Source organism: Scyliorhinus canicula, chromosome 5, assembly GCF_902713615.1.
Source record: "Scyliorhinus canicula chromosome 5, sScyCan1.1, whole genome shotgun sequence".
Classification (NCBI taxonomy): domain Eukaryota; kingdom Metazoa; phylum Chordata; class Chondrichthyes; order Carcharhiniformes; family Scyliorhinidae; genus Scyliorhinus; species Scyliorhinus canicula.
Window position 1 is genome coordinate 10,961,614 of NC_052150.1, and position 14,088 is coordinate 10,975,701.

Here is a 14,088-nt window from a genome sequence, read left to right on the forward strand (position 1 = left end):
AGGTTGGTATTCAGTGGTAGTAATATCATTGAATGTCATGGGGAAATAGTTAGATTCTCCCTTGCTGCGGATGGTCATTACCTGGCAGTCATGTTGTGCAAATGTTACTTGCTACGTATCAGCTCATTCCGGATGTTGACCGGAGGGGGGGGGGGGGGGGGGGGGGGGTCTTGCTGCATTCATGTTGTATCACAATGCTCTCATTTGATGATATATCACAACACATGCACGCGCAAGTAAACAAAAGTCCAAAATAAACATTCAACAATGCTGATTCTCACAGAATCCGCTCAACTTTTGGAAACTGAGGGTTAAATAAATGTTGAACTTGCTTTTCTTTCCAGACATTTTTCAGTCAAAAGGACTTTATTGGAATTGTTCATAAGCTTTAAACTACATATCCTAAAACAAACTGAGTTGTTCATCTGAACTGAGGAGTTTTAATGCCAATTTAACTATTTAAAACGCTCTGAATCTATCCTGGAGAAGTGACTTGAATTGAATGTTCCGGCTCCTTTGTCCTGTGAGGTCTAAGAGATCCTATTCCTGCACCTCACCATGTAATAAGGCCATAAGATGTAGGAGCAGAAGTAAGCCATTCGGCCCACCGGATCTGCTGTCCCATTTAATAAGATCATGGCTGATCTGATATGCTAACCCTCAACTCCACGTTCCCACCTTATCCCCATAACCCTCCATTCCCTCACTGATTAAAAATCTGTCTATCTCAGCCTTGAACATACTTAATGTCCAGGCCTCTTCAGCTCTCTGCAGTAAATGATTCTACAGATTCACTATCCTCTGAGAGAAGAAATTCCTCCTCATCTCTGTCTTAATATGGAGATGCCGGCGATGGACTGGGGACTGGGGTGGGCACAATTCAAAGTCTTACAACACCAGGTTATAGTCCAACAGGTTTGTCTCGAATCACTAGCTTTCGGAGCACTGCTCCTTTCGGAAGCACCGAAAGCTAGTGATTCGAAACTTATCTCTGTCTTAAATGAAGACCCTTTACTCTGAGATTATGCCCCCTGGTCCTAGACTCTTCCTCAAGGGAAAACAATCTCAATCTACCCTGTCAAGCCCCCCCTGAGAATCCGATATGTCTCAATAAGGTCGCCTCTCAATCTTCTGAACTCCAATGAGTACAGGCCCAATTACTCAACCTCTGTTCCAATGTTGCACTGTGATATCACCATCAGTCAGCAGAACTAAAGTGACATCCAAGGAGACGGGGAGTTGGGGGGGGGGGGGGGGGGGGGGGGGGATCACATGACATAAAGCCAGGACTCATCGGAGAAAATGAAAATTGCATTAGCCCAAGCTTAGAATGCAAACTAACAGGGGTTAAGGAATAGATCAACCATTTCAAACAAAATTACAGCAAGCTGACAGGAGAGTGGGAATGAAGTGGATTGTTGAATTGGTTTCAGCTGAAGATCACTCATGTGAATCACCAGAAAGAGGGTGAAGAAATAGGCGCACTCTTTAAGCAGATAGACTGCAGAGATTGTCAAGAGTGGCAAACTAAGTATTGTCGAGTTATTAAACACACAGCTAAATTTCCGCAAGTGTGATGTGGAATGTGAAAGCAGAGTACTAATCGGAGGCGAAGGGAAAAGTACATCGGCCTTGGAACATACAGCAAAGGCAACTATGGTGACAAGTCAAGGATACCGAGCCTCTTTCAAAGATAAAGCAATCTTCTTCTTCGGCAGTCCCACAGGATCGAGGATGATTTGCTTGCACTCGGTTTCGATGGGTTCTGTGACGGCTGATGAGTCCAATGTGTAATGTCCAGATGCTGCGACATGTGGGGCAGGTGGTGTCGACAGATCAGGTAGTGGGGGGTGTTTGGAGATTTGTGCACCCCCCTCCAGCACTTTCCACTGCACCTCTGCGCGTTCACGTGAAGCCTCTCGATGTGCCGTGTGCCTTCGCGATTGTGTCTTCTCCGATTTGGTCAGTCACGAGCCAGGGTCGGCCGTCAGCCGGTGGGGCTGTGTAACCTCGTCAGAAATGCTTTGTGGACATCCCTGAAAGGTTTCTGCTGTCCCCTTGGGAGCCTGCTGCCGCGATTGAGTTCTGAGTGGAGCAGTCACTTCAGGAGTCTGGTGTCAGGTGTATCAACAACATTGCGTACAGTTCTGGTCGCCTCATTATAGGAAGGACATGGAAGCTTTGGAACGGGTGCAGAGGAGATTTACCAGGATGTTGCCTGGTATGGAGGGAAAATCTTATGAGGAAAGGCTGATGGACTTAAGGTTGTTTTCGTTAGAGAGAAGAAGGTTAAGAGGTGACTTAATAGAGGCATACAAATGATCAGAGGGTTAGATAGGGTGGACAGTGAGAGCCTTCTCCCGCGGATGGAGGTGGCTAGCACGAGGGGACATAGCCTTAAATTGAGGGGTAATAGATATAGGACAGAGGTCAGAGGTGGGTTTTTTACGCAAAGAGTGGTGAGGCCGTGGAATGCCCTACCTGCAACAGTAGTGAACTCGCCAACATTGAGGGCATTTAAAAGTTTATTGGATAAGCATATGGATGATAACGGCATAGTGTAGGTTAGATGGCCTTTAGTTTTTGACTTCCCATGTCGGTGCAACATCGAGGGCCGAAGGGTCTGTACTGCGCTGTATCGTTCTATGTTCTATGTTCTATGTCCTGCCTAGCGGAGCTGATTTGGGGCTGTTTAGTACACTGGGCTAAATCGCTGGCTTTGAAAGCAGACCCAGGCAGGCCAGCCGCACGGTTCGATTCCTGTAACAGCCTCCCCGAACAGGCGCCGGAATGTGGCGACTAGGGCTTTTCACAGTAACTTAATTTGAAGCCTACTCGTGACAATAAGCGATTTTCATTTCATTTGAGTGACTCAACTATAAAACAATATAATTTAAGGGCAGGTGTACATTTTCTTCCCCAGTTTTAAATGATCAGAAGATAAATAAGGTACAAAGATTCTGATAAGAATGATTTCACAATGATTTACAGACATAACAATCTTGGCAATTCTTCGCATTGATGTTAGAATGCAGCTGAAAATAGCTTTCCGTGCTGGATGGAGATGGGAAGTTAAATATTGTTCAATATTTTGCCTCCTTTGATAGCACCTTCCAATTTCGTGACCTCAACCATCTGGAAGGACAAGGGCAGCAGACGCATGGGAACACCGCCACCTAGAGGATCCCCTCCAAGCCGCACACCATCCTGATTTGGAAATGTATCACCGTTCCTCCACTGTCGCTGGGTTTAAAATCTTGGAACTCCCTCCCTAACAGCACTGTGGGTGTACCTACACCTCATGGATTTCAGCAGTTCAAGAATGCGGCTCACCACCACCTTCGCAAGGTGAAGTAATTAGGGATGGGCAATAAATGCTGGCGTAGCCAGCGACGTCACGTCCTGTAAACAAATAAAAACAAAAGCAAGCCTCCTTATGTGTACCTATTAGTAAAAGACAATCAATCTATTTATTTCCACAGAAGATGTAACACAGTATTAGAGGTAGCTCACTTTAACAATACATCGTTCTTAGTCTCAAGGTAGAGCAATATCACCGTTCCTTAGTACCACGAGTGTGCATGAGTGTGAGTACCACGAGTGTGCATGAGTGTGAGTTCACAATAAATGTCAGTGCTGTAGTTTTGTACAGTGCAGTCTTGTGATCCCAGTTGGTGTTATAATTGGACGGGAGGATTCCAGAATAGAACTTTGGTTCAAAAGAACGTAGGCTGGATTCTCCGCACACTCGCGCCGAAATCACGGCCGGCGTGGGGGCGGAGAATCCATGTTCCCGCAAGAAAGCGGGATGGGCGCCGGTTCCCTGATTCTGCGGTCCCGAAAAGGGGCGTACTCGGGGAGTACACCACGCCACCTGGGGCCATTGCCAGAGTTCCGCTCCGCCATTTACCGCCCCTGAGTTCCCGGCAGAGTGGAACTAATGTGCTTCATGCTGGTCGAGATACTCGCCTGGAAGCTACTGACCCAGTCCGCGGCCGCCCTGGTCAAGGGCGGGCCGATCGGAGGCCGGTGGGGGGCCTTATAGGCGGCTGGGGAATGCTTGTGCAGGGGTTGAGGGTCAGGCGCACGGCCGCTAGGGGGCATCTCTTTTTTGGGTCGAGCTTCCCGGTCCGAGTCCGTCATGGAGCACTTGCGGCCGCTGGAGGCCGCAGTTGTGCGCATGCGCGGCCTCTGACCCGGAAATGCGGGGGCCCGTATCTGCAGCAAAAGCTGCGAGATTTATACCGGGTCCCTGCTCGCTCCCTGCAAGGCTGGGAATTCGTGTCCCTTTAATCTTTAAAGGGGCTGGTTTAGCACCCTGGGCTAAATCGCTGGCTTTGAAAGCAGACCAAGGCAGGCCAGCAGCACGGTTCAATTCCCGTACCAGCCTCCCCGAACAGGTGCCGGAATGTGGCGACTAGGGGCTTTTCACAGTAACTTCATCTGAAGCCTACTTGTGACAATAAGCGATTTTCATTTCATTTCATTCTTCATTTTCATCCAGGACTTTCAGGTGTAAAACTTCACTGTTTTGATGCCGGCGTGGGGACACAGTCCCAAAAACAGAGAATCCAGCCCCGTAACTTTTATATTTTTTTACATAACATGGAGGACCAGAGTCAGAAGACCACTAATTTATTTTAACAAGGAAAAGCATTTATTAAACAGGGAAAAATTGGATTATAATGCAATAATAATTTACTCCTCCCTTCACTTGACAAATGTGCACAGATTAACATGGATTGAAAAGTACATCTTAAGCTGCAATGGTCTCATTGAAAGAAAAGCCCCATTGAAGCGCACACGATGAACGTGGTAAGACACACTCCTCTCTGAACTCAATTAAATGTCTGTGGCTTTCACTTCAGAATCCCCCCAGATGATTGTCGTAAGGCACTTTCCAACTACACTCCAAAAAACACACTTTAACATCTTCTCTCCTAATAATAATGCTTTCCCTTAATGGTTTGCAGTCCGAAAGCCAGACCAGGTTTTCCAAATGATACCTTTAAACACAGCTTCCGCTCCACTTTTAGCAGCTAATCCAGTCCAGGATTTTTCACCAACCCCTTTAGGAATTCTTTATCTTGACCGCTGTACAAACTGCTCACAGTTGCCTTAACTCACGATTTCCAGACTGTATTGACATCAGATATTTTATTTACCTCTGAAACCTGCTGTCCCACTTTAAATCTAGTTACTGCAATTGTCTCTTTAACTCATGATGCTTTGTTTACTGTTCCTTGAATTCTTGGGGCAGCACGGTAGCATGGTGGTTAGCATAAATGCTTCACAGCTCCAGGGTCCCAGGTTCGATTCCCGGCTGGGTCACTGTCTGTGTGGAGTCTGCACGTCCTCCCCGTGTGTGCATGGGTTTCCTCCGGGTGCTCCGGTTTCCTCCCACAGTCCAAAGATGTGCGGGTTAGGTGGATTGGCCATGCTAAATTGCCCGTAGTGTAAGGTTAATGGGGGGATTGTTGGGTTCCGGGTATACGGGTTACGTGGGTTTAAGTAGGGTGATCATTGCTCGGCACAACATCGAGGGCTGAAGGGCCTGTTCTGTGCTGTACTGTTCTATGTTCTTTTGAACAATACCTTGGTCCCTGTTCTCTTAACTTCAGGTATCTTACATATTCTTTCTGCCCCAATTCCCTGGTTATCTGGATAGTATATTTTTCCTTTGGAAAATTGCATCTTTGCAAATACCTTTCCATGTCCAGCTTCGCCTGGCAGAGTTGAGAGCTGTTAACTCCCCAATATCCTCTCCCCAACTGCCAAAAAGTCAGCTGAAACTAAAAGTTAAACGTTTCTCTACCTTACAAGGCCCCAGTTGCTAAGGAACACCAACATGCTTATGCCTTATTTATTCTTCACGCCATAACCCTCTCTAAGTATACAAGAAACACAGTTACAACTTAAGCAACACCCACACAAACAAACACCTTTGTACAGGATTAATCTAACTATAGATTACGGAGCACAGAGATATTCAATTAAACCCATTTAAAACTATACCTTATCTCTAAGCTTTACCAAAAGTATTAATCCCTTAAAACTACCTTTGTTTTCCTAAAAGGGGCTAGCCATCGGCTAAGAGAATATAGGAAAGCTCAATATTGAAGCATTGACCTGAGCTTGCTGTTATTCAAGACAAAAGATCATCATTAAGTTTCCCAAAAGCATTTTCAAGATTAGAATGAAGGATCGTGTAAGTGAAATCAAAGTAACGGCGTTCAAAAGGCACCTCAGCAAATACATGGATAGGATGGATAAAGAGGGATACGGCACAAGGAAGTGCTGAGGGCTTTGGCCAAGGTTGGCATCATGACCGGTACAGGCTTGGAGGGCCGAAGGGCCTGTTCCTGTGCTGTATTGTTCTTTGTTCTTTGTTCTTTTGTCCTTTGTTCACCTCCAAGTTTCTGCATGTTTCAACACTGCATGATTCTCGGTACAGAATGGAAAACATTATTTGCTTAGGTCAGGTCACAACTGGTATTTAAAGTGGATATTTACAATTATTATCAATGGATTCGGAGAGGAAATCCTTGCCCTTTCACCCGAAGCATATTGGACCCACTAGCGGACAATTCAGTCTCATTTATCTGTATGAGACAGCAAACAATAGGATATAAGGAGTTTAATCGAAATGTGTCTGCGTCATACACACCAGGTTTGTCCCAGTTTCAATCTCACGTCCTAATTTAATTGGGCGAACATGACATTAGGGAAGCACGGTAGGACAGTGGTCAGCACAGTTGCTCCACAGCTCCAAGGTCCCAGATTCAATTCCCGGCTTGGATCACTGTCTGTGCGGAGTCTGCACGTTCTCCCCTTATCTGGGTGGGTTTCCTCCGGGTGCTCCGGTTTCCTCCCACAATCCAACGACGTGCAGGTTAGGTGGATTGGCCATGATAAATTGCCCTTAGTGTCCAAAAGGGTTGGGTAGGTTACTGGGTTATGGGGTTACGGGGATGGGGTGGAGGCGTGGGCTTAAGTAGGATGCTCTTTCCAAGGGCCGGTGCAGACTCGATGGGCCGAATGGCCTCCTGCACTGTAAATTCTATGATTCTGTGAGCTGGAGTAGTCCATTCAGCCCATCACCCCGGTGCCGCCCTTCAACCAGCTCACGGCTGATCTCCTACCTCAACCCCTCCTTCCTTTACTATCCCCATATCCCTTAGCACCCAAAATATCTATTGAAATGAAAAGAAAATCGCTTATTGTCACAAGTAGACTTCAATGAAGTTACAGTGAAAAGCCCCTAGTTGCCACATTCTGGCGCCTGTTCGGGGAGGCTGGTGCAGGAATTGAACCGTGCTGCTGGCCTGCCTTGGTCTGCTTTAAAAGCCAGCGATTTAGCCCAGTGTGCTAAACCAGCTATTGACTTTTGTGTTGAATGTACTCAATGGCTGAACAATCACAGGTCTCTGGGATAGAGAATTAAAGAGGTTCACAACTGGGGCTAGAAATTGGAATTACAATTAACTTCAGAGCCTTCAAGGTTAAGGATCGAAGGGATTTAAAGGCCAGGGCTCCTGCTCCTGATCATTGGTCAGAGGGCTCTACTTCAGATAGGTGTTTGTGTGTGCCTGGATGTGTGTGGGTGCCAGGTAAACAGAGCTTTGTGCTCAGCTATGGTGAAAGAACTACTCATCACTCTCTGTCTAGACTCATATATAAATAGTTGCCTCTTCACTGTGATACTGGTGCCTGTTGAACAAGGAATCAATGCCTGCAGAAAGACAATCAATTGGTGAGAAAATAATAATCTGTTGGTGATTTTCCCACTCTTCGAAAGCCTAAATCTAGCCTGGATGAACAAATATTTTCTCCATTGAAATATATGAACAAATATTTTGTCCATTGAAATATCGGGAAGACCAAATTCAATAACACAAACTTTGTTCTCCGAATCCCTCTCCATTTTCAAAAAATAATTTACGGTTATGGGCATCGTTGGCTAAGCTAGCATTTATTGCCCATTTCTAGTTGCCCTTGAGCTGCTTTCTTGAACTGCTGCAGTCCGTGTGGTGTAGGTACAGCCACAGTGCCGTTAGGGAGAGAATTCCAGGATTTTGACTGGTGGTGGAGTACGTGAATGTTTATTCCTGGGGTACCAATCAATTGGGTTGCTTTTTCCTGGATGGTGTCGAGCTTCTTGAGTGTTGTTGGAGTTGCACTCATCCAGGCAAGCAGGGAGTATTCCATCCTGGCTACTGTCTGAAGCTCAACCAAACCATTCGCAATCTTGACATCTTATTTGACCCTGAGATGAGCCCAAGGCCGCATATCACCAAGTCCGGAGATGGGAGAATTCCTCCTATTGTCTTGGGGTTATATTGGCCCATCAGGTACATGGCAGAATGGCTAATTCCCCAACATCTGACTATGTTTGCTAGGAGGTATGGGTGCTCTTTCAGAGGGTCGGTGCAGAGTCAGATGGGCCAAATGGCCTCCTTCTGCACTGTAGGGATTCTATGAATTGTAAAGACAGCTTCCAGAGTGGCAGCCACGACTGCTTCTACAGATTCCCTTGAACAATGTAACTCAAGTCTTTCAAGATTTAATTGGGACTATTCATTCTATTCTTTTGCAATGCATACCATCCACCCATTGGGGTGGTACCCAGCACTTGTTTGCTCCATGAATGGGTACAGCTCTCATTATTTCACTTGGTATTGCCAAAACAAAGCTTCTGCCCTCTTGCCTGATAGGCACTGAACACAGAAACAACAGGGCGTTGGAAGTGGGTCCTGCAGCAACATCAGCATCACTGTGGTATGTGCCATATTTGGCTTTGAGCACTCAGTCAAGATAGTCGTAGCCACTAACCTTGCAACTTCCTGCCACTGAGCCGGACGCCAATTAGGAGTACGTGGGGGAAGAGTTTTAGGCCCAAGAAATGGGCATGGTCGTAGAGGAAAGAAATAGGATCGAGTAGAAGGACATCAGTAATTGTGAAAATCCTTGGCAGGCTTATGAGTTTGCAGGTGCTGTGGACAGGGAAAATTTCAGAAGTTGTTGCCTGCAGAGAATTGGCTAAGTCCTTGAAGGAAAGGGATTGGAATTTTTGCTGGGAGGAAAACTTTGTGGTAGAAACTGGGACTAAACGAATGTAGGGGGCTGCCTCCATGAGATAGTCTTTGTTGTATCTGATACTCCAGGTTTAAGTCATAGCTTGTAGCAAGCATGATTTTCCTGCTAATTCATGTTTAATATTGCTTCCAATTAGTTAAAGTAAGAGTTCCAGAAAGTGTTGTTAATTTCTTCCTGAGGGGGTTGTTCAGTAAATTTGGCGATTTTGATTTATGGATGGATCCTCATGGGAATTTTAACACTGCACCGTTTGCTCCCTCTTCAGGGCACCTTTTTCATGCTGGGAGGATTAGTTGCTTTGTTTTCTCTTAATCCTCCTCAGAAAGTAGGTCCAATCCGGGGCTGGTTAGGGGGCTGGTTTAGCACAGTGGGCTAAATCGCTGGCTTTTAATGCAGAACACAGCCAGCAGCGCGGGTTCAATTCCTGTACCAGCCAGAATATGGCGACTAGGGGCTTTTCACAGTAACTTCATTGAAGCCTACTTGTGATTATTATTATTATAGAACATGGAACATACAGTGCAGAAGGAGGCCATTCAGCCCATCGAGTCTGCACCAACCCACTTAAGCCCTCACTTACACCCTATCCCCGTAACCCAATAACCCCTCCCAACCTTTTTGGTCACTAAGAGCAATTTATCATGGCCAATCCACCTAACCAGCATGTCTTTGGACTGTGGGAGGTAAGCGGAGCACCCGGAGGAAACTCACGCAGACACGGGGAGAACGTGCAGACTCCGCACAGACAGTGACCCAGAGGGGAATCGAACCTGGGACTCTGACGCTGTGAAGCCACAGTGCTAACCACTTGTGCTACCGTGCTGCCCATTTATCCCTCAACTGCAAACTCACACCATAGGCAACATACCACCATAATCCATACAGCTCAGAATTCAGAATAACAATGGCCTGTCCAAGAGCGCTGCATCTTGCCACCAGAGACTTTGTTGAGCCCGTCGTCGCTATTGGGTGGCGCGACAGGGTCAGGAAGCAAGGTTCAAGTGAACAGCCCTGGTCACCAAGTAACCATCCTGACTCATTTCTCTACCTCAGCCACGCCGGAATCTTTGACAGTCAGGCAACAGAAATAACTACAGCCGTTTCCAAGGTAACTAATGGATTCACACGATGTGCCTGGCAAAGAATGAATGGAATGGGCGTTAACAGTCGGGGCCTTTAATGTCACAGGTCATTGAAGACGTGGCAAACCTGTGGAAATCTGACACTGGATGAAATTCACTCGCTCACTGTCTTTGTTCTGCGACCAGACTAATTATTAGAGTAACCATCGTCCGCTTAATGCACCATCGTTTCCCTGTAGTCAATCAGTGCGGTAAAGAATTGAGAGCTCTTGTTGCCTTTGCTGCCACTGAACATTCTGGGCCCTGGCAGAGAATCAGCTTTCAGAATCAGGATTCAGATCTGTGCCAACGGCTTCATCACCTCTGCTTCTGAAGGAAACCATTGAATCCAAGGACAGAAGAATTGGAAGGGGTGGACCATTCAGCCCTTTTCACCATCCAGTAAGCTGTTCCGAGTGTGGCCTAAACGCCACTGTCCTGCCTGTTCCCCATCAGACCCCTTGTTGATCAAAAATCTATCTAACTCAACCTTGAATATATACAATGGCCCAGTTTCCTATGCTTGCGGGTGAAGATAATTCCACAGACTAATGACCCTCTGAGAGAAAGCATTCCTCCTCACCTCCACCTTAAATGGATGACCCCTTATTTTTAAACTGGTTCTAGATTCCCCCACGAAGGTAAACATCCTCCAACATCCACCCTGTCAAGCCTCCTCAGGATCCTATATATTTCAATCCTTTCATACTTCTAAATGCCAGCAGATATTTGCCCAAACTGCTCAACCCTTATTTTGGTGAGGTAACCCCTTCAACCCAGTTACCAGATGAATGAACCTTCTCTGAACTGCTTCGAATGTTGTTATATCGTTCATTAAGTAAGGGGATTAAAACTGCACACTGTACTCCAGATGCAGTCTCACTAAAGCTCTGTACAGTTGTGCATTGGCATGACACAAACTCATTTTGAGGGGTAATCCATGTTGAATTTCCTCAGACTGCAGACCCTCTCGCGTGCACATCTATGACTTGGGCTGTGCCTGCGTATATGTTGTCAGATTCGAAGTCTTTCCCTCTTCTCCTCCTTATCAAACTTTCCCCCCCAATCCCTGGAAACAATGGATTTTCAGGCGGGAAATCCATCATTTATTTGCTCAGTTGTTCTAACTTCAAATTCTTTACAGGTATCTGTGCCTAATGTTATAACCAGGTAACTCAGTGTTGTAGAGTAATGGAATTGACTCCCAGCATTGGCAATCCTCTTGGAGACTGCCCTCACTGACCTCTAACCTTCCCCACCCTTTCCTCCCTCTCGGACACTGTGCTGGGTCCAGTGGTGCCCCATGGATACAGGGAAGAGGAGGGAATGGCGGGGGGCTGCTGAGACATGCTCCTCTGCCTTCACCTCCATGTGGTGGGGTACAAACTGGGTGAGGAGGCTTGGTTTGTGGCTGGGATTCAAAGGGGGGAAAATTGGAGCAGCCATTTTTGGGGGAGGACAGGGCATGGGTTTTATCAATCGGGGCATCGAGTAGGAAAGCAAGGAAGGTCTGATGATTGACAGGCAGCTTCCTGCCCCCTAACCCATGCCAAGCCAAAGAGTCCACTTTGCCCCTTTTTTTTTTACAAGTGTTCACGTGTTTAATCATTTCTAGCAGCAGCTCTTTGAAGATTCAATTCCTCCCTCAAACAGCATCACTAAATTTAGGGGTATCTGGTCGGACCTCCCATGTGCTGTTTGTGGGATTTTGCCTTGTGTATGGTGGCAGCCACATTTACTTGACAAAAAAAACAGCGTTCTACTTTAAAACTAAATTACTGTCTTGAGGACCTGATAAGGAGCTTTGTACAATGAACAGCCAATTAATTTTTCTCTCTCTAATTCCGCAAGTATTTCCCACATGCAACTCAAAAAAATAAAGTGGATTACCATAGCTGTTCTTTAATGGCTTATGAGGTGCCAGCTAGTAATGATTCAATAATTGTAACTGGATGAACTTCACATAAGACTTTTAAGACAAGAGCCTCACATTTCCAGAAATAGAAGACCATCTATCAATTGTCATTTCACTGGTAAAATCCTTTGTTCTTATTCCAATAATATTTTCACTTGACAGCTATGTCTATTAATGAAAAATGTATGCATTTCAGACACTTTGTGATAATTTATCTGGAACTCCTCCATTTAAAAAAGGTCACATGTGAATGAGATGACGTTGGTGCTCCTTCAAACAATAGATTTCCAATGTGAGCCATTTCAGTCATGATTCAGTGGGTAGCAATTTTCATGTTCTATAGACTGGCCAATATGAATGATGCACTGCAGAACACCTAGTTTAAATAACTTATTAAGAAACAACTGCGTGGTAAAGGTAACTGGAATAACTAAATTACAAACTACTGATTGTTATGGGTCAGGGAGAGCCACAAAGTGCACCATGGAGTTCACCTGACCCACAATTATGAATAGATTGTGGTATGGGGAGCACACGGCCCGCTCTACAATGTGGTACTTCAGCAATGGAAAAGTCCTTTTTTTAAAGCAAAACAATGTTTATTCTATGAACTCAAGTTAACCTTTCTAAAACAAATAGTGAACATCTTAGCAACCAGTAAATCAAATACAACCCCCAAAGACTACAACACTAAGTAACCTGTATGCTGTCCTTTTAACACGAAAAGACTTAACAAACCTTCAAACAGGAGCACATTAGGTTTACATTCAATATTGAGACCTTTTACAATTCTGGGTTCACCAAATGATCCATAGATAGTCTTTGGATGGCAGAGGTCAACATTACGTCTCTTTGTTTAAACTTCAGATGCTGCTCACTGAAATACACAGACACACCCAAGCTTTTTCTCAAACTGAAACTAAAAAGCAGAAGTAGAGCTCAGCTCCACCCATACTCTGACATCACTCCAGTAAATTGAGCCGCTTCATTTCTTAAAGGTACATTTCTTAAACACCCATTTCTTAAAGGTACTCTCACATGACTAACTATTATGGAGCTACTGCAAAATACGTCCATCCTCCAACATGACTTACTCCCAACTACCTCGAGGCACAGAGCCGCATGGTAAACTTACACTGCCACACTGCCACATGCTGGTCGGAGTTGTATATAATAGTATATACAGAATTGCTTTATGCACATCATCACAGCACTCAGTTGCCTCTGATTCAGAAGGCTGTGGGTTCAAGTCCCACTCCAGATACTTCGGCTCAAAAATCTAGATCGGCATTCCAATGCCGCGCGGCCAGAGGTGTGGGGCGAGATTCTCTGACCTCCCAGCCACATGTTTCTCGGCAGCAGGAGGCGACGCACCATTCTTTGGCGGCGGAATTCTCTGTTCACGCCGCTATCAACAGGAATTCCCTTTGAAGCCACTCTACGCCGCTGGGAAACCCCCGGGCTGGAGTGCGCGTCCGGCGAGACCAGAGAATCCCACCACCAGCGAAAGAACGGAGAATTCCTGCCCTGGATTTCTCCAATGAGACAACTGGATCCCACTGGATTGTTTCAAAGGAAAGCAGAGGAGTTGTCTCTTAGTGTCCTGGTCAACATTCATCCCTCAATCAACATCCCAATCAACATCATGGCCATTTTCGCACTCATGTTTGTGGGAGCTTGCTGTGCACAAACTGGCTGCCACATTACAACAGCAGCGACACTGCAAAAACTATGTCAATGGTTGGAAAGTACTTTGGATTGGTTAAAGGTGCTATGTAAATGCACACCTTTCATTCCAAGCCATGCAATAAAGGAGTTGGACTTCAAGTGAAAGTCCAAAAAGGAATCATTGTACAAATTATTCATTGAATTTCAAAATCTCCTTGGCATTGAATTTACCCAGCTGATATATTCATCCATGAAAGCCTGACACGTACATCGGAAATTTCTTCTCTG

At 45.7% G+C, this 14,088-nt stretch overlaps 1 protein-coding gene across 1 annotated transcript in view; it reads right to left on the reverse strand.

The window, feature by feature from the left end:
* Positions 1-3,316: 3,316 nt before the first annotated feature.
* The window catches only part of LOC119965596, a 198,664-nt gene continuing 187,892 nt past the window's right edge, over positions 3,317-14,088 (reverse strand). Inside the window, exon 10 of the mRNA XM_038796381.1 lies at positions 3,317-3,402. Coding sequence (XP_038652309.1) covers positions 3,396-3,402 — 7 coding nt within the window. The 3' untranslated portion in view covers positions 3,317-3,395. The remainder of the gene's footprint in view (positions 3,403-14,088) is intronic.